The 21,996-nt window shown below is 39.0% G+C and overlaps 1 protein-coding gene across 3 annotated transcripts in view; it reads left to right on the forward strand.

The window, feature by feature from the left end:
* PRKAR2B (protein kinase cAMP-dependent type II regulatory subunit beta) overlaps positions 1-21,996 on the forward strand; it is an 81,483-nt gene that overhangs the window by 21,162 nt on the left and 38,325 nt on the right. For all 3 annotated transcript variants that reach the window (XM_080582367.1, XM_080582368.1, XM_080582369.1), the window contains one exon: positions 7,329-7,364. In XM_080582367.1, coding sequence (XP_080438493.1) covers positions 7,329-7,364 — 36 coding nt within the window. The remainder of the gene's footprint in view (positions 1-7,328; positions 7,365-21,996) is intronic.

The following is a 21,996-nucleotide window of genomic DNA, read 5'->3' on the forward strand; positions in this document are numbered from 1 at the left end:
AGAGCTAATAAAAATTTCAAAATTCAGTTATGGGTAACTGCATTTTAGGACTACAACCTTTTGTAAGGTTCTTGCATATTACAAAAATGGGTATAACATGATATTCAGGTTTTGTGTGTATACGTATATTTTTACAGATGTGTTGTTGTCTTCAGAGAGGAATAATTGTGTCTGTATTATGTTGTGGTGTAGATGGTTTTCAAATATCTAGATGTCATTAAAAAAAAGGCGAGTAATTATCTTGGGGTATCCCCTCTGATGTAGCTATTTTCCACTATCAACATCTATTTCTCTTGCAACAGCAAAAATATTCTCTCAGTTTTTCTCCAAGTAGCACATAAATACTAATACTGTGGCATTGTTTCAACCTCATCTTGGCTTCTTGGTCTCTGCCTACAGGACTCCCTGAAAGCAGGCACTTAATACTTTGTGTCTTACAGCTTGCCTTCTGCCTGTGTACACGAATGCCCGTATATGCCTGCACTCTGCCTCTTTTGGTACCCAGCAACCCTGGCTCCTTAGGCAGCATGCCCTCCTGAAGAGCACGTACTGGTATTGCCTTCCAGCAAAGCACCCTTCTTTGTGTGGAGCCAGACCCCTCCACGTGCACATCTTACTCTTTAAGGAGCCATGGATTTTCCTTCCAAAGGAAAATCAGTGTCTTGGAGCGGACTTACAATTCTCCTTAGCTGCTGAGGTTTGGTTATTAGGAAGTGTGGTGGCAGTGCTGTTGCCCTGACTTTCAGGTTCTGTGGCAGAAGGCTACTTAGGCTGTGCCTCTGTGTGGCTGGGGTTTACCTTTTCACTTTGTGTAAAGGCACAGATGATTAATTTTGTTTCTAGTTAAAAAAAAAAAAAATAATCTTTTTAGATGGACTTACTTGGTGAGGGAAATAATAAGATATATCTTAAAACATTACTGTTGCTGTGAAGTTACTCTTAGAAAGCTGTGCTGTATCTAACTACCCTACTGCAAAGACTGTTTGTCTTCTGAATAAAACCTGCGTGTTCCCTGGACTCGTCCCCTCTCCTCATTCCTGTCACAGACATCATGGCCTTTCACAGAGAAAAGATGAGAACCCCTCTCTGAAGACCTAACAACTCCCTCCTTTGTCACAGTCGCTTCTTCCAACTGTCACTGAACGTACCAGCCACAGTCTGAAGCAAGAAGGAAGAATAGCTCTTCAGAGTAAAGCAGACCATTTCTAAAGTTATTCCAACTCTAACAAATTTCTTAGTGAATATAGAGATCTATGTTATACAGTTTTATTGCCTATTTGCTGTAATTCAATTTAACGTTAACAGCTTGATTTTTATCATCGTCCTAAAACCATATTCTGGTAAAATTTTCATGGGCTTGTGGAGATTCTAAGCACGAAATGACCATGTACCGTGACCTCTGATGCAGTCAGCTCTTACTTATCCACTGGTAAATGGTCTGTTGGGGATTGTGCATGCCCTTGTGGCTGTGGATGATCTGTGCCCTTGCTATTCATGTTGGCGGTGCTGCTCAAGCACAGCTTTCACAGCCAGCTCCATGCTGAGCTGGAGAAAAAAAAGAGCTGTGTTATCTCGTAGCTGCGCAGGGACAATGCAGGTGCCTCCATGATGGGCTTGCAGTACTCAACATACCACCAGCACCACATCAGAGCTTGTTTTGGGAGGCCTGTTGAATTACCTGGGGCTCAGCATCAGCTGTGTTGAACCTACAGTAGTGCTGGAAGAGGAAGGCTTGGCCAAGCTGAGTCTGGTTGCAGGGACAAAGTGGGCGAGAGCACCCAAGGTGGTGGGGCAGGTGTGCACGTCCTGCCTGCCTTGAGATTTCATGAGGTCTTATTAATGTGCATGTGCATTAACTATGTTATCTTATGGCCATCTCAACCTGGAAGTGCTCTGAAATAATCAATCTGACTGGAATATCTAGAAATTAAGTGATGGAGAGAAATAGCAGTGGCTCCAAATTATTTCCATTATTGTTCTCCATGGTTTCCCAGTCTATCATTGTTCTGGGTGATAGTTACTGTATTTCATTCATTTGGGCTGTAAAAACCAAAGTCTCACTAAAGCATGTATTTTAGAAAGGCATGCAGTCTACACATATTTGATTTTTTTTCTTGCTCTAATTAGTTCATTCTAATTAATAAAACGTTTGTGGAAGAAGACAAGCTAATCTTTACTTGCATAATATAGGAATGTGATTACAACAGGCATAATTCAAAGTATTTCTGAAAATTGCTGGGCATCTGAGAAATGGTTGAGCTTGGAACTGATGAGGTGGAGCCTGAAGTGTGTGTAAGGCTTTATCAGTTGAAACTTGGCCTGGGATTTTGGGAAATGTAGCAAAACATAAGTAAAACAGGAATAACTCATTGAAATTGGGTTGCCCAGGGAGGTGGTGGAGTCACCGTCCCTGGGGGTGTTCAAGGAGAGTTTGGACGTGGTGCTTGGGGACATGGTTTAGTGGGTGACCTTGGTGGTAGGGGGATGGTTGGACCAGGTGATCTTGGAGGGCTTTCCCAACCTTAATGATTCTATGAGATCACTGGAGTTGGACTGTACAAACAGTGCGATGTGTTGAGAGCTGGTTCTCAAGCTGTTCTTGAAATTTTGGCTATGTTTGACCCACTGACCTCAGTGACATCTGTGAGTTTTAAGTGTTGTACCTTCAAGAGGATAGAAAAACTGTATGGTTGGGTTATGACTTTTGTTTCATAACCTCACTCAGGGCATCTGTGCCTCTCACACAAGCATGACAAGTTACGGTGCAGATACTTCTGTTTGCATCTACCCTTTAAGATATATTAGCAATACTCCTGTTTTGTAAATATAGCTGGCTTTGGGGGCTATGACCTGCCAAATTTGAGAGCTTTAGAAATGTAATGGCTGAATTTATTTATTTATTTATTTTTAAGGGAGCTTATCCTTTTCCCTATGAAGATATTACAGGAGCTAATTGAAAGCGAGGCTGGTGGAAAGCGTTCTAATTTTCACTAATACCAAAGGTTAGCCGCTAATCTCCTGTCAGCCCTCATCACTCAGAGCACTCATTTTTGCTTTGTTTTGCTGGAAAAGAGCACTGGCTGGCACTGCGCGAACACGGCCTGGGGAGGCTCCCGTGGCCTCCACCACCGGAGCAGGCCGCAGGGAGCCGGGCGCGCTCAGCACCACGGGCTGGGGTCCTGTGGCACAACCCACGTGGGGTGTTCGTCCTTGTTGGCAGAAGGCACGGCGTGCAGGGTAGGTTGGCAGGGTGATTGAGCACGTCCCTAGAAGGCACTGCGTAGCCTCTTGTTAAATCCCCGGCTGACAAACCCTGGCTTCTTAGGAAGGTCGCGTGTCTGGTGGCCGCGATGTGTTTAGCTTCTTATTCCAGGTGACACTCGTGGCACATTCACGACAGCTTCTGAAGCGAACTTGACTTTGAGGGCTTAAACTGGGAGTCTGGAAAAAGGGACAGCTCAGCACTATCAGAACGAGTTAACCGCAGGAAGGGTGGCCAGCTGGGGCACCGAGCTTCGTCCTGGTGCTCTGCAAACAGCCCCGTCGAGCCCCGTCTCTATCTCCTCTGCTTGAAGAATTAAGCTACTTCTATTGTCTGTCTCACAGGGCTGCTGTGATGAATGCTTAATGCTCTTAAAGAATAATGTGAATAGTAAAATACACAATGGGGGAAAGAGCGATGGTTAGACAGTTTTTGAGTGACGGAAATATTTTTAGTGCATGCTTCATGTGAGTTGAAATTTTTATAGTGTATATTCAAAGTAAATATGTTAAACCACCTTAGCTTCTTTTGATCATTTATCAATTATTTCTGTTTGTGTGGTTGATTTGTATTGCCAAAATACTTCAAAAACTGTAATTTTTGTACAGCCATCCAAACAAGGATTGGCAAACGTGAATTTCAATTATCAGCAGGTAACATCTTGGATGATGCACTTCTCTCATTATGTAGCACTAACAGCAAAACTGCTGTGGTATGTCACATAAGGACTGATAACTGAGACAATTTAGTCAAAACTCTGTCAGGAAAAAGATCCCTGACACTTTTTTTGCCTTTTTTTTATTTTCCTCACTGAAGGTTTGTAAAGGATTGTAGCTGAGACAAAGTAGAATATGAAGCGTCACGTCCAATATTGGAGTGACATCATGCATGTAAATAAGGTCCTCCATGCACAGAAATGTATTCCTCAGTCATGGTGCAGCTCTCTCTCTTGGTCAAATAAAAGATCTCTGTCTCTCTGGACATGTTATGAATTTATCTGCATGCCAGTTTATCCTTTATTGGAAAAAAAATACTTGATTTTGCAACTGTGAGGTTTTGCTGTCCATGTTTTTTTGTTCATTTTACATTTTGTACAAGGCAGTGACGGGGGTGTGTAACTGTCAGTTACTGTAAGCAGGGTTTTTCCTTCCAGTCAGTTGTTTGAGTCATTCTGAGCAACCAGCTCCCAGAACAATGTCACTGTAACCTTTAAGGTAAAGTATATTTTCACTATAGAGTTAATTTCAATGGCTTTGTAGGTATTGCCTCAAGTCTGTTCCCTTCCCTTCCCAAGTTTAGCTTCACTGGAATATTTTGCTGCTGTGCACCAGCTGTGTTGTAAGGAGGGTGCTGCCAGGGATGGGGTAGCCACTGACAGTGCTTCCTGCTATTCTCATGGGACAGCGGGCAGTCCTGAGGGCATCCTGCAAAGCCCAGTAGTCAGGTTGCTGAAGTCCTGAGAAGCCACTCACAGATGGCTCGTGGAATATTTCTTCTCCTATTGATTTGTCAGTTGGCTTTCTGAGCCAAGGCTTCCAGCTCCTGACACATCAGAAAGATAATTTAAGACTATTTTTTATGTCTGCAGCAAAATGCTTGTTAATCTATCTTTTGCCCACCTTATTATGTTTATCCTGCCAGCCATTGTACCATCTGGTTGTTCACGCGTCTACTTTGTAGTGAAAATACCAGCTAAATTTCTTCAGGCTGATGATTTTCTGAGACCTCCTGGTAAGCTTATGTTTCCATCTTTCTGGGCGGCAAAAGTATATTGCAATTTGCTGCGCAAGAAACAGAGAGGAGTTCAGCGTGGTAAACAGCAAAGAGCTGTGGGTGCTGCTTCTGATGCTCCCACTAACACATTTGGATGACCCTCACGAAATCCCAGTCTGGGAGAAAGGCTTTGTCTGCTTGCTGTTCAGACATTGAATATTCAAAAATAGTTGCTTATCAGGGTCCTGAGATTCTGGTTTAAAAAAAAAAAATCTTGCTCTTTTTTCCCCTCACTCCTAACAGTAAATAAATTCTAAAATTTATTGTAAAAGAAATTGTAAAACTTCTTGCAGCCAAAGAAAAGAGTGATTTTTAAATGTTTATGTGGCTGGAAGTAGCCAAAATAGGAATTGTTCCTTTGACAGTCCCAGTAGCTTGTTTCAAACAGGAGTAGTCTCCAAAGTGTGTGAGTTTAGTGTTAGGTGTTATTTTTTTAAAAGTTGAATTATTTGATGTGTTGGTAAAATGTGCTGAGGTGGCTGTCGGGAGGAGTTAAAGCTTTATATCTACAGATGATGTGTGGAACTGACAGCCAAACCAAAATACTCTCCCCGAGTTTGGGGAAAGCTCTTTAATGGAAGCAGAGCACAATTTTACGTTTTCTTGATGGAAATATGTCGGATTCCAACTGTATTTTTTTATGTAAGCACATCTGCTGAGAACTGCTGCTCATGTGCAGTCATGACCAGTGTGCTGAAATGAATTTGGCCTGTAACCCTAGAGACAAAATGAAACGTATTCTTTTTGCAGTTTGAGGAATTATATGGCTCCCTCTATTGCAAAACAGTAGTTGCATAAAATCTGATGTTTTCTCCAATAAAAGATGTCTAAATACCTTGCTTTTTTATTTAAAAAAAAGAAATGGGGGGAATTGGAAATTGAGGTTAAAAATAACCTTGCTGGTTATGTTAATCCCTTGTTTACTTATATACGTGTTTGGGGTTTGTGATAGCCTATTCACAAGAGGTTTCCTTGCTCCTGAATAGCATGTTGAACCACTGCAGTTAGGTTTCCCAGTGTATTTCTTGCCACTTGGACCTGTCACTGCGGTATGTGCTTGCACAAACCATCTGCGGCTGTGGCTCAGAATTTGTATCTTTGCTCTGGTTTCTCCTGCCCAAAGGAATAAAAAATCACTTTGCATCTCAGGCTGTTGCTCTCTCCTGTTTTCTCAGCATTTTTCTTCCTTTATCTTGGCTTAGATGTTTGAGAAAGGCTGTATAACTCCCATGTAATATTAATATAGATGAAATAAAGAAGTTCAATATTTTTCATTTTTCAGTTCCATGTAAACATTCAGAGTAATTTTTTAAAGTTGAATATTAATAAGTGCTGTAAGAGCATACATTTTTAATGTAGCTGTTGCCCATGTTCGAAATTAGGTCATTCAGATCTTTTTTTACTCTTTATTCCAGCTCTCTTTATCACATGCAAGTAGAGTTCAAGACCAGTGTTTTATACTAATAATAAGCAGACCGAGGGTTGTATTTGGAAGGCAAAACATACGAAACTTCATCGTTTTCTCTCTGGTAGCCTTTGAAGAAAGAGGCAAAACTCAGAGCTGTGTGCTCTAAGATGTATTTTGTGATCTCTCCCAGTTGGAACCAAGATAGGAATCTGATTCCAAATGTTTGCAGCAAGTATTTGGAGATGTTCCAAGATGGCACTATAAAACAATAATTTTCATTGTAAAACAGATTTTTTTTTCTGAGGGGTTGGGGAGGAGGCGGCTGGTGTGGGTGGTTAGGGCTGGCATTGTTGATTTACCCAAAGAGTTTTAAAATTTACTCAGTGCAGAAGTTCATCCTTCAGATAGAAGTGCAAATTAGTGTTTTTTTAATGTGTAGGAGTATCTTTGTTGCTAGATTTCCTATAGGTATATTTGTAGAAATAAAGTTGTTTTTTACATCTTTTTAGTCCATGTCTGCATCATTGTTTTCAAGATGCCAATTTGTGTGTTCTCAATAAATAATGGAAATACAGAACTAAATATTTCACAGCCAGTCATGAACAACAATAAGTGCTTGCATACAGTATCTTATAAGAAGCTGAAAATGGTCTTGAAGGTTTACTGGTTACTTGCTAGCATATCTCTTGCAAACCTGCTTAAAGGTTTAAGTGTGTATGAAGTTAACATGGGTTTCTATAAATACAAAAAATTGATTAACAGTTATTTGTTAATCACAAATGACAAAGTTGTTTTTGCACTTTGAATAAAGTCTAACATTGTTATGTGTGAACTACATTAGATTACTACAAAAAAGTCTAATTGAAATGTCGTGTTTTCTTTCAGCTCCAGTGATAAATCGATTCACAAGACGGGCATCAGGTAAATTGGAAAAATTGCATGTTTCATTGGTCTACATAATAAGTGAAACATAATGCTGACTGTAATTGTCATGTAAAATATAATGGCATTAATCAGATTTCTTCAAAAATTTTTGATTTGCCTCAAATTCACTGTCTGGTTTACTGAAAAATGTAGCCAAGGCTTACGATCATAGAGCTTGCTTGAAGCTGTCTTCTTGGTGTGAAATTTATGAAAATTGTATGCTTTTCCTTTCTTCTTCAATATAATTTCCTTCAAAATAATTTTATACCTAACAGGACTGAACTTTGAAAGCACGAACTGATTGTAATCTGGTAGTGTTGTCTTGCTTACTTAGACAACCTGAAACAGCAATTTGGTGGTCATCTGTGCATGAGAAAATGTACAAGCATGCTAGAAATCTCTATTTATTTATTTTTTCCCAAACTGAGCTGGTTTGTTTATGTGGTGCATTGTTCTACTCTGGAGAGCTGGCAGATTGGGTCCTAAAAGCAGCACTGCCATGGTGGCACTGTGTTGTGCTGTAAGGGTATGCCTGCCTAGTTTGTCGTTTTGTCTGTTCTGCAAATTAATTTGGTTAGTGCCAGCTCAGAGGATCATTTACCTTCACCTAGTGGATGTTACAACATGTAATAGGTCCTTCCAAATTATGTATCATTAACAATTAAGGTTCTTGCTCTTTCCTTATTGTCTCCCTACAACATAGTCATGAGGTCTCATATTTTTGAGCCCATTCTCCTGAAGCGTGAGGCCTGGAACTTAACTCTTACTTGCTTGTGAAATCCTGTGAATGTGAAAGTGGGGCGTAGAAGCCACCACTCAATGTCATGAGACTCATGACAGACTCATACGAGTCAGCAGACCAGGAGATGTGATCTGTTCCTGTTCAACTCGGTATGCTAAGCGTACAATCTAACTGTAAAGCCCTTTCTGTTTTCAGCTGCAGGTCACTGTGAGTAAATGTAATCAACTTTGTGTTTCACAATCCAGAAAGTCTAGCCAGACTTCTAACATTACTTCTTGCAGTGTCAGTCAGACAGTTCCTTCTTTGTCAATATAAAAATACCGAGTTGCTAAGGATAACTATGGAACTGTATAGAAAAATGGAGGTTTACATTTGCAGGATTGGTGCATAGCAGGTATGTAGCACACAGTAAGAGAGAGTAATTAATTCCAAATATAATCATGCTAACAATTTTAAGGATTGATATTTCATAAGGTACTGTAGCATGAAACAAAAGGAATGATTGGTAAATAGCACTCAGTAACAATGAGCAGGGCTTTATGCAAATTGCACGTTTTAAGCATGGTCTTACTGTGAGTGATTGATAGCTGACTTTAATGAATTCAGTCTTTGTAACAGATGTGTGATAAGCTTTTGCATTTCAGTAGGAGACTTTGTTTGAAAAGCTAATATGTGCTCAGGAAAAAAAATGTTATTAATTTATTTTAAAACTAAAAATGTGTGAGAATTCTGAATTTTTTGCACACTTACTCAGAAAACGCATAAATAACTTTTTTTGGCAATTAGTATTTAATGTGTATTGATCTTTTTGTGGAGAGATAAAGTAGAGTTATCTTATTCAGAATAATAAGTCAAATTGTATTATGTGGTCCAGATGTAAATCATGTGAGTCAGCTTCAAGTTGCATCAAGGTAATACTGCAGTCTATTATATGTACTGTTTTATTAAGTCTCCTGCAGCTTTAATTGTCAAAATAATTATTTTTCAAACAAGAAAGCCCATGGAAAGAGATAGCTCTTACTTTTCTTCTTAAATACTAAATGACTACCAGAGAGATAGGGTATATTTAAGAAGCTTGATTGATAAAATAGAAAACATGCTATCAAACAATACTGCTAACACAGATATTTTACAGAAATGTTTTAACAATCATAGCCATATTTTCAGGTAGTTACCTTTTTTAGTTGGATGACTGTTGGGATACATTAAGAGAGTCAAGATTACTTTGCAAATAGAGATACCAGATAGTATTCGTGTTTTAATGCTTTGTAGCTCAATAGCATTCTTCAATCTAAGTTGATTCTAATACTTAGGAAACGAGAGGCTGACCCAGTGAAAAGTACGGTTTTTCCTCAAATATGCGTGTCTCTTAATTTTAGGCTTTTTGGTTAGGAGCTATTTGAAAATTTGAAATGTTCAAGCTTGTTGATTCTGGAGTGTTTTTGAAGATTTGCTTCTGATGAACATTTCTCCAAATTAACTACAAGTAGCTGGAGAGTTAGCTGTAGCACGTGGCGTTGTTTTGTCTGATCTAGCGATATCACAGACAGATTCTGAGAGTGACTTTTAGGGTCCCTGCCTTCATAATACCTCTGTCCATAGGCTCTCTCCTTTCTCTGCACAGATCTAGGAGTTGTGCTGCCTGAGAGTGCATTGATTAAATGAAAGTAGAAACACAGCTGTTCTCGGTGTGTTAATACTCATTCGACCTCCAGCTGACCAATGCTGTGGGTCCCAAATAACCATATCCACAACAGTGGCAGCAGTGGCTGCATTTAACCAGGGATGGAGAAAGAGTTGAGCTGCCTCTACTGGCAGCAGTCACACTGACACCAGGTGAGGATAAACATCGAGAGATACCTGCAGCAAAGACTCCTAGACTGCTCTGCTAAAAGCTGCTTTTCGAGCTCTTGCAATGATAAGCAGGGAGAAAAGCCAGATGACACAGATTTCTTCACCAAGAACAATAATTCTGAACAGTGGGTGTCTTGATTTTGATGTTTCTGCTATTCCTTGGATAATCCCTACTATTTTACTTGGTGGCAAAGGATACGGTTATTTTTCCTAACAGCCAGAAATTAAGCAGCCGGAGATTAATTGCTGAAGCACCTGCTGAAAACAGTATAGTAAGGCATTCATTATTTAACAGCTGTTCCTGTTAACATGCTGTGAGTGTACTAATGTACTGTCATTGGTATATGGAGGATAAAGGAATAAGTAAGCTAGGATCAATTAATTGTTCTTGAATTTCATTTCTCAAAATTTGAGCTACATAATTTAGCATGTCTCTTCTGTGTGTTTTGCATGTGTTTGCATTTATGCAATGTGTCTCCTATACATAAAACACACATGTATGTACACCGTAGTGCTGATGACATAGCTACTTACAGGCTGGTTAATAATGCACCCTATTGTTTTAGATTATGAACAAAGAACAGTAGATATCACGGTCTTAAACAGATAAGTTTAGCAAGGAGAGGAGATTAATGATACATTCTGTAGCTAGAATGAACAATGAGACAGCCGCAAGTTAGTTAATTTTTCGTTTAAAATCTGGTGGGACTGAGTTGAAGAGACAGGAGGAAAAAATGTTGAGGTGATCAATGGACTTGGATGGGAAGAAAGGGGGACATGGAGTTAGTAGAGGCAGCATGAAGTGGAAGAGAAAACTGAATGTTCATGAGGTGAAAAACAATGTGGAAATTTCTGAACAAGCAGACGTAGCCAAGAGGTGCAATTTCTGAATACAGACAGATACTTTGCTTCTGTGGATTAGATTAGTTTTCATCCACCCATCTGAGCATGAGATACTTAGGGTTGGAAAGCTAATGAGGTTCTGTATGCTAGCAGAGGCATGGGGTTTGTGCTTTTCAGCATCTTGACAAATAGATAAACAGATAAATTTTCTCATTAAATATTGACAGGAGTTGAGAATAATGCAGCAAAACCAGCATGGATTTGCTACAGACTGAGTTTAAATTTATAGTTAGTAATGCCATTTACTAAGGCTGTTTATTATACAAATGTATAGTATCGTTTTAATTAAGAAATAGGTAAGTCTATAAAGTTACTTCAGTTATGTACCTGCTTTAGCTTCTGAAAGACTGAAGAGAACCTAAACAAGGCTGCCAAGAGTTAGCCTGCTTAAGCTAAGAAGAACTGGTAGGTAGGCTCCAGGGCATCTGTGGAGCATCAGCGACAGAGAGAACCTCCCCATTGCTCTCCCCTGAACAATGGCTAACTTCAAAATACCATTTTAGCCCCGTGGAAAGGAAATAAATGATGTTTTAAATATTGTTCTCTCGACCAAGCTGGAAGGAGAAGTAGTTTATTGATTTATTTATACTGGCTCCTCCACAAAGCTCTAAACCAAAATTACTTAAATATAGTCATCAATGCTGAACCTATCAGGAGAAACTGCCCTAGGTATAGTTGGAGTAAATTTGTTATCAAGCAAATAACACTGTCATGGAGGAGGAGAAAACAAACAAAAACCAAAAGAGAAGGGAGCAGGGAAGGTAAAAACTTTCAGGCTCCTTCTCCATGGATGTCAGCAAGGACCTCTCCAAAGAAAAGACAGAAGCACCTAAATAAATTGAGGCTGATGTCCTACACTTCCAGGGTCAGTCATCAGCCTGGGAGGGGGGAGGGTGAGAAAGAGAGAAGAAAATCTCACGTGGCACTAGAGATCTCTGTGCAACAAATAACTTTCTAGTTTTGACTTTCTGAAACTTTCATTTATTTACTTTTAATTTGTGGCAGTTGAAACTGGGAAGCATTTTTCGCCTTTCCATGCACTCCTAAGAACTGCCACTTGTAAGCACACGGCTGACTAACCGAAGATGAAAGGCTGAGAAAGGAGGCAGCATTTTTTTATGCCTTTTTAAAAGAGTGTGTTTAATTCATTTAGCAAGCACTCAAATTCTAGATATTTTGGTATGGAAGGCAAATTGCTTTTGTACCGTGGTGATTTCTAACAAAGTCAGGGCTGTGTTTAGTGGCCTTTTTCTTTTTTTTTTTTTCAGATACTCCTACAGCACACAAGTTTCTCTAAGATTCAAAACGCATTTTATTTGACTCTACAAATGTTAACCTTACAAAACCTTACAATGGTTTGAAAAGAAAGGAGGAGATGCAACGTTCTCATAGTTCTAAGTTGTCTGATATGTCCCAAAGCTGTGATCATGGAATTGTGTCTACCAGTAATTTACTTGAATTTGTGGAGCAAGTTGATTTCTGCTCAGGCCTGGCAATTATTTAAATGCAGCAAATGTTTCTGCAGATCAGAAATATTTTCTAGTAGGTAGAAAATGCTCAAAAGGAAGCCGATGAAACTGGTTCAGTTCTTTTAGAATTTTTCAGAAATAAGAAAAAATTGTAATGAGAACACACTGATTAATTACTGAGCCCCTCAAGCTAGCTGTTTCTACTGCGCTACTGCATACACACACCTACACACAGACATGGTGAAGTGCTTCACAAACCAGCTAGTTGCAGTGAGTACTTTATAGCACCATCATTTATAATCATGATGTGGTGGTGTCTTTAGTGCTGGGTCACCTGTCGGATCTCCTAGCCACTAGCTGCTAGCGATGAACAGGACGGTGTCACCACATCACAGACCAGATGCATGCATACCATGTCACGCATGGGTCACGTTACGTGTTTTTTTCCCTGTCGTATGACCAAAATGCAGCCCTTCCTGCCTGTCGTTCATGGGTTGCCGGCATCCTCATCATGTGCCTGCAGAGATGGGTGTTCTCAGCTGCTACGGGCTGACGCACAGGACTCACGCCTCTGCGTGTCATATGATAGCAGCCTGCATTTTAGCACACATTCAGATAGGAGGAGGAAGGTTTTGCACAGCCCTCATAAAAGAGAAAATCTGGGAGCAGGTTTGCCAGAACAATTTAATCTATCCTTTATCTCATTGTACATCTTTGCATAAGGTGCTATTGGGAAGAAAGTGACAAGATAAAAGTTTGGGGCCTCATTATTCTGAGCAGATCTGCGGACTGTGGATTAGTCATGCCCACAGTAGCATTTTCATATATCGCTGCCGGTTTTCAGCTGAATGATTTTTACAGAAAATGTGACAACCTACTTAAGGAACACAGAGGAATTTTACTGAATTTAGACCATGTGAGGCTTATTAGTGAAGGAATGGTTAATTGCTTTCTGCAATTATAAGCTTGAGAGAACATAGGTGATACTAAATTCAATCGTTAAATATAAACTAGCATTTAGGAAGAGCAAATTGATTCTGTTAGCCAAGAATAGAATATGCCTCTAGGAAAGAATCTGAAGTTTTGAACTTAAAAAACCAGATTTTCCATTTGTAATCTCAATCTTCTTGAATCATACTGAGATTGTGTTAAGGAAATCATCACGCACTGTTCTGTGGCATGTTAGAAATGTCAGAGAAAGAATGCTAACTGGAGTGAAATGGTATTTCCTTTTATAAAATAAGGCAGAGGTTGGAGTTGTACCAAAAATGATGGTTAGAAATGCAGTAACTGTAACCCCCCCCCCCCCCCCCCCCCTTAAAAGCTCAGGTAGGAGAAAGTGCTGTCGTGGAAGCACGTCAAGTCATAGCAATGGAAGAAGAATTAAGAACTTTATTGATGTAGTTCTTCGAGTCTGGTGCAGGTGCCTGCTGAAAGCACAGGTGTCGAGAACAAAGAGCTGATTTGGGTGGCCTGTCTCTCACACGCTGTGTATGCTCTGAGAAATGTTACGACAGCTGTTTCCTACCCAGTCCATAAAGAAGATCCAACTCCCTCATTTAGTTTCTCTTATGTGCCTTGTTTGCTGTGTACTTCACAAATTACTGCAGCAAATGAAATGCTCACGGTAGCAAGAGTTCAATTTGCTGTCTGGTCTCTTCTAATAAATTCTAGGAATTTGAGAAAAGTTCCTGTAGAAAAACAATGTGCGTGGAGAGCATCCACATTTACTCCCAAATGCTGCCTGTTTTCGTTCAGAAAATCTAATGAATTAAGATAATGAAGTTAAACTTAGAACGCTCGTTCCTGACCTGTTTTTACCTTGAGATTTGTTCCTTTTGGTTCTGATCTTAAGAAGAGCTTGCATGCTCGGAAGGTTGTCTGTCGTCTTTGTGCAGTTATTTTAGCTGCTCTAATGAAAGATCCTCCCTGCAAAACTTTATCCTCTCTATATCATCGCATCAGTGCCTTTACTCTTCCATACTACAGCATATAGTTGGACAGTGATGTTCTTTTTAAGAAGAAAAACAACTCGATGTAGTGGGTGGCATCCGTGCCCATGGCAGGGGGTTTGGAGCTAGGTGATCTCTAAGGTCCCTTCCAGCCCAAACCATTCTACGAAAACAAAACTTAATCTAATTGTGCACTCTTCTGGAACTTTTAAACTTATAAGTGGCTCACTTTCAGCATTCATTAAGTTGTAGGTTTGTTCAAGATTCCTTTTATAAAACCAATGAAGTCTGGAACAGATCTGAGCAGGTTGTGTCAGTATTTCCTTGTATAGATCCTCAGCAGAGACTGAATACAAAATTTTCAGGGCCTATTGTAGCAGAGTTATGGGAATAGGCCAACAGTTGCAGGGGAATGTAATGCTAGATTTAATGTATGGTTATGCTTAGACTGGCTTGTCATAACACTTTAGGACTAAATAAAACCTGAAGAGATTTATTAGGTGCTTGCTATAAGGCAGAGCTTGAACGGGGTTAAGGAACGGAGGAGAAAAGATGAGGAAAGACAATAACTTAGATGATTTCTTCAGGTTTCATGTTTCATATTTCTGTGACTGTTTAAATATCTTTGAGAGCACATTCTAGATGTCACCTTATAGACTGATTAAAATGTACAGAGCGATTATTTTAAAATTGCGTGATTTGGTAAAGATAGATAGTGACCTCTTCAGACTATTGGCGTGTTATAAATATGTTTTAAGTTCAGAAATTACTGCATACACACATCTATGGGAAGCTGTCATTTTTCCTGCTGTTTTCCTATTATCTTTGGAAGATATTCTACATATGGTTTTGTATCAGTAGAATGAAGAACCGTATTTTTTTCTGTTTTTGGGGCTGATCTTGTTTCAGTTATAGGGAACGTAAACCAGAGGTTGCAGCTGAAATATGAAATTCGTCTTAATGGATTCCTGTCCAGTCTGTGTGATAAAGAGCTCGGATATCCCAGCCAGGTACGGAACTGCTAGACCAGCACACGGATTCCTTTAAACTAATAGTGTGTGTGTAACTGGTAAACAAGGTAGGGTAAGGGGAAGTGCCACAGCATAGGTTGTGTCTGTATGCTGAAACCTCCCCGTGTGAGCCTGCGCTCCCTCTGCTTTCCGGCGTGCAAAGTTGCTGTCATCTCGTGTTCTACTTGAGGTGTGAAGCCCAGAGAGGGGACCATCGAAGGAGCTAATTTTTTTTTCCCCTTATTTTAGGCAGAACAGTATTTGACACACTTGTCCTTGGAATTCGTTAATGCAATATCTAATCTTTCTTTCATGACAAAACAAATGCAATATGGACAAAGTGGATATCTTCTTGTTATGTAACTAAGTAGTAGTGAATAAATTCCAGAGAAAACAGGTTTTCCAGACAAAACAGACTGTCTATCAAAATAAATATAGAAATGATGCCAAATGTTCATATTAATAAGTATGGCTGTTATTTATCTGCAAACAGTAGTTAGCAAATGTTGATGATTATTGAATAAAAATGTACTAAGATTTCTTAATGGATGCTCTCAGACAGCGGTGAACGCTGTAAACTAGTTGATATAAACCACAGATTTTTCTCTCTTGTATTTTGAATTCTCATTATAAGTAGGTTTTTCAGGTTAATCATTCTTCTCTTGCATCCAGTTATAATCTGACAGGCAACAAATCCCTCCTGTGTCTGGCGACCTGTAGCTCATACTGTGTTTTCTGTTTTAACATGCTCCCAAGTTCACTTCCACCATTGATAGTCTCAGCAATCCCAATAACACACCAGAATCTAAACGTGAGCAGAAAAGCTAATAACCTTCTGGTGAATTTACCAGGTTGCTTGTAACTCATGATTTTGAAAGAAATAAAAAAATTGATATTTATTTGAATGAATGAGTATGCACATTACTGAAATAAGTAGAAAGTATTTTTTTAAATGATTTTTGAAGCAGGCCTTTATAGATAGTCATTATTTAATCATTCTGATTTTTAATTCTCTACAGTATTTTAGTATCTGTTTCTATGATAAACTCAGCTTTGGTTGCCTCGCTGTTTTGTTCTTTAACATTTCTATTTAGATTAGGGGGGTATGCCAACGCCACTAGAGGTAATAGAGTATGAATTATAATGTTTGGCTGTAATATTTGCCTGCCATCTGCTAAAGTAAATCCATTCCGTCTCTGATTTTGTGTGGTGTGACTTTCATGCTGTAGCATACATCTTCCAGAGGATAAGAGATGAATAGGGCAAGGTATGTTTTGCTTATTAAGTCGTTCAAAATGGAATAACAGTACTCATGGAACATGTTGCTTAGCACGTTTTCTAGTAGAACACCATAACACAAATGGCTTGGCCTTTAACCTTTAAGTTTGGATTAATATTTGGCAGGCACTGCTTCTTTTAAATGCTGTGGAGTCAACGAAAGGGGAAAATTAAATATCTTTGTATATAATATGCATAAACTGGCAACGTACAGCAGCCTGATGTCTTGCTTCCTAAATGTTCTGTGTCAGTTCCGCATGTTTCATAGGAAGCATGATGTCTTGAACAGCATGGTGTATTTTTCAGTTATTTAAACAAAATGTCTTTTGTCAAAGCGTGAGCGCAAAGCTTTCTCACTGTCAGACACTCCCTACTTCCAGCTCCCACTTCCCCCAGCCACGTAATCCTGTTCTGCAGTGTCTTTGCTTCATACATCTTTATTATATATCTCTCAGACCTACTTCTCCAACCTTTAGTTTGGAGGAGGATACAGACAAGTTTAAAGCCTGGGAGAAAATACAGCTTAATGGATAAAGATAGCATCTCAGAAACTGCTATTTGTTTTGTTGGCAATGGGTCCCACAAATGCCCCCAAAGTAATTCATATTTCTGTGTAGAACATCCATATATATTTACCAGCCAAGCAGATTGGTAATGTCCCAGTAATGGTTTTGTTGTATCCACTTGATGCTTTGGCCTTATGAACATTTTCTGACTTTGAATGGAATTTCTGTAGGAGCTGGAGTCAGTCACAAAAGAATTTAACCCAGATTTATTAGCTTGGAATCGCCCTTCTTTCCTTAGCCATAGGCAAGGCCCCTTTTGTCATTTCAGATCTTGCTTCCTCTTCTAGATAGTGTGTGGAAAGTCTCGTCTTAAAAGCTCATTGGAGATCTAATTTTTAAGCCTATGATGAATTATTTCAAATGAAGTCATTATTAATACTATATATACATTCTGCTGACAGTTGCCGGTCCTCGCTTGTCACTCTTTGTGATTAAGATTTGTTTTGTTTTACTGTTGTGTACGGAAAGTAATGGAAACTGTTTTGTGACCCTTACATACGAATAGCTGGGGCAGAGCAAAGCATGAATAACGAGATTTTGTGCTTAGCACAGTTGTGTTTTAGCAGCATGAAACTACAATGGATCATTCCAAGGCATATTCCATCCAGGGATGAAAACCATCCTTCCGTGTGGACCTTTTCTACTCCCAGTTGTGCCATATGATTATTTGCTTACCTATTAAGGGGTTTCCTTAATAGATTTTGAACTCAGGATTTCTCACTCTTGTTCTATCTTACATTGACTTTGTAAGGACAGGAAGAGTCCTGCTCCTTCCCTTGGGTGCTTGATCTCATGGCAAATGGAGAATAATCTGCAGTGGTGTTTCTGTGTGCATAAACAGCGTATACATAGCTTTTAGCATAAGAAACGTATAGAAATTATACAGGGACTGAACACGAATTTGAACATCTCAGTTTGTTTTAGAAATTTCTCTGAACAAATATTACAAATATTTTTCTTCTTTATATATGTCTCACTCAAATTTTTTCTCCTTTAGAGGAAAATAAGAATAATAAAATTTTGTTGTATTAATGCAATGCACCTTAAGGTTTTGTTTTTGTTATGCTAATGATGTAGATCAATAACAAGAGTGAATAATTCCTATTCACTTTCTGCTCACTGTTTTGTGCAAAAGTCAGAGAGACCCTTTGCTGGTGCCTGACATTACTGTGAAGAATTATTAGGAGCATGCCAGAGTGAAATACCACCAGGTGCCACAACCCACTAGTGCAGAAAATTGTATGTATGTATTTGCTACATATTTAATATAGGAAACAGAACTTGATTTGAGAATAAAGACGAATGAACTAGTCAGAAGAATACATTTTAAGTGCAAATGTTAAAACCTTTTTACTTTTACTTTACTTTTCATGTCACATGTCAGGGCATATGGGAGCACACCTCTCCACGCACAAGGAAATATTGAAAATGTAGAGATTGCTTCAAATAACCAGTTACACAAGAAGAACCCCATCAGCCTCATCTCATAGCTTAATTCAGCCTCTGAAATCTTTTACACTCAAATGTCAGCTAAACACAGCCACAAAACTGGTAGTTCATACTCTTACAGTTTCTGTGCATGCATTTTATTAAATGGAGAGTGCATCTTCTAAGGCAGAAATTCAACGCTTACTTGCCAGCCTTCATTTTTCCTGCCATCTCAGACTGTAGTTTGGAAATATAGCTTTGGAGTGAGACAATATTGTAGCAGAAGAGTTCTCTGAGAGCTGCAGAGTTAAAACACTGAAAGGGAAGAGTCCTGAATCAAGACTTACTTTCTGTTGCATAATATTCTTGCCAGGGGGCAACAGGGAAAGACATCTTTCCATGTTTTTCTCCTGCTAGCATTGATCTGGGAATGGTTTTCACACCAATTTTGTGTGGCTCTAGGGCAGCATATGCTTACTCTTCCCTTTTTGTCTATCCCATCATAGGAATGTACTTCAGTATTGTGCAAAGATAGTCATCTGCTGTCCTGTAGGATTTTTAGGCACATCAAATGGAGTCAATTGCATTTTCTCATGGTCATTATGGAGGAATGCTTCAGATGTAAAACAGATAAGAAAGGAGAGAAAAAATACTTGTACCTACTGCTCAGCATAATTACTTTGAAATAGGATCCTAATCTAGAAGATCCTCATGTGCTCCTGAGGTCAGTTTGTTGGTGAGTAGTTATAGGGTAGAATCTAAATTGCCATCAGAGTTCAGCAGTGCCCAAAGACCCCAAGTTATGGTTGCATGTTGATGTAGCCCATACATTTTGCTAATTAAATTTCCTACTTGAACAAGTCAAACCACATGAGAAGGACAAGTAAGGAGCACCCTAAACTTCATCTTATTAAGCCCTATATGTATTAATCAGCTGGTTTCTTGCATATATCATCCAAGAAACTGGTCTGCTGGAAGAATGAGGAAGGGTAAGTGGTACTTTTTCTATGGATCAGTTCAAGAAATGCCATCCACTTGTAAATGATAGGAAAATACACGGGAGAATAGAAGAGGTTGTTGAACTGTAGTCAGTCACCTGTCACAGCAGCAAAGCAGAGACAGAGGAGTGATGTGTTGTGACAGTAGCTGATACAACCTAGTAAGGGACTGGAAGAGGAGAATAGGAAGCCTACACTTGATGGAGTCAAAAAGAAAGGATTTAGGGGGGTTTCAAATTCTTTGTGGAGCACCGGCACCAAATGCACAGCAGCAGCTCTTGATCAGTGTAAGACATTCTCGTTTCCTGTACTGGGCAAATTCCTGTCTCTGCAGAGAACCTGGTCTTACAGGGAAAGGTAATTAAAATGCGTCATGACATAAAAGCTGGGCTGCACAGGGCAGACAAAGCCTACCTACTATTACAGAGTGATTTGCTGCAGCGTGGCAGAAGTGTTAACTCGGTTTATTGCTCTGCTCATACTGCTTTTGCTGATGCAGTTGTGCAGCTTGTGTTATCCTCACTGCCAGCAGCCGTGACTCAGGATGCTGATTGCTTAAAACCTCGTGAACGCAGCTTGGCTGTGAAAGGGTCAAGAAACTGTAGATTTGAGGTTGACAATAACAGCAATAAATTCATTCTTACAGATGCTCTGGCCTCCACAAAGCTGGAACATTACTTTCCCCTTGCACAGAACAAAAAGCTGCCCTGACAAATTTACTTGAGAAGCAGTTAATCGAATTGACGAGTACATTTAGCTGGTCTTGACACACTGAGATCACAAACAAATGTGTGTGTGACTGTACCACGCATCTCTGGGAATTGCAGCTCAGGCTGTTTAGATGTTATAGTGCAGAATTGTAAATGGTGTCTTGAGTAAATAAAAAGTAAGAAATTAAATAATCTGTGTAGTTGTTCTTTAAAAGATTGTGAATGATGTGCCTTGAATGAGCTAGAAGAGTGGCCTCTCAGGGACAAGAAAAAAAAATATCTCAGATTTGTAGGATGGTGGCGTTATGCCCTTCTGGTGTAAGAGCTTGAACTGGTATGTGGTGAGAGGAGAGGCAGAAGCCCCGTGGCAGTCTTAGAATGCTCCAGCGAGTGTCTGAATGGAGGAGAGCATCTGGAGTAGAGGGAGGACTAACGGGCGTGCACATGCATGTGCTCACACGTGCAGCTTTTGTCATGTGTATGTTTCTATTCTAACTGTGTAATAGTAAATTGTTCAGTATATATGGCGACGTGTGCTTTCATACGTGGCGCACAACCTGATATTTTACATTTTCCAGGATTTTTAGTTATTTAAATCCAGTGGAATATCTACGTTGTGTTACCATTTGTATGAAGAGATACTTGAACATGGGGCATGCTTACTATTTTGTCAAAAAAAGAAATTAATATGAAAAAAAATAATAGAAGCAACGTGCTAAGTAATATTATTTGCTAAATTATCTGAAAAGCTGTACTACATTTTTCCCTATGCTGTTGTTCTTTCGTGTATTCTTACTTTATAAGTAGAATTACATGTTTTTTCTCAACACTTCTTGTGGAGTGCTAATTTTGTTGTTCTTAAAGTAATGCTCTGTTTCGTCTGCTGTGGCAGGTAGAAATTTACTGATTTTATTTTTTAATTTATTTATTTATTTTTATTCAGTTTCTATTATTTCTTTTACATCTTAAGTTTATTTCATTCTGGAAGGACAGCCAAGATTTCAGGGGTGCTAACTGGCTTTCTTTCAAAACACTAGAAACCATGATGTATAGTGCACTGATGTTTATTTGAAGTGCTTGGTTTGAATTGCAGATTCTTCTAAAGTGAATGTACTAAGTTTAGTTTTCATAAAAATTGGGGGTTTATTGAATTTCAAAAATAATTTGCTTTATTCAACAACTCTTTAGGTAACTGGACTTTTATAATTGTAGTTATAAAAAGTGCCAGTGATATCCATAATTCTAACATACCCATAAATTTCTGGCACATCATTTTTAGGATGTAATATTTTGCGGTTTGTCTCTGACCATAATGTAGTTCTTGTTTGAAGTTTGAGCAAATTTCTTTCAATATCTGTGACATTTTCAAGGCTGGAGTAAAATCAATATCTGAGTAATGGGATTTTAGTTTAAGGACCATATGTGTGACAAAATAGCTTTTCAAGTGTATGGTTAGAAGTTCCCCATTAAAGTTGAATTATTCGATGTGTAAAAACAAACAAACAAACAAACTTATTTGCCAGAATTTAGAACTGACTGATTTTGAGTTATATTTTCTACCATGAATTTATTAAACCTATATATTTGGAATTAGACCTTATTTTTAAAAAGTGCTAAATATCTCCCACCAGTTTTAACGAGAATGAAGGCATTCGGTTGGATGGAGAGTGAGGTGGCACGTAGTTGTGTTGTGCAAGAGAGGAAGGAAGTTTTCAGGTT

Source organism: Anser brachyrhynchus (assembly GCF_964034855.1).
Source record: "Anser brachyrhynchus genome assembly, chromosome: 1".
Taxonomy (NCBI): domain Eukaryota; kingdom Metazoa; phylum Chordata; class Aves; order Anseriformes; family Anatidae; genus Anser; species Anser brachyrhynchus.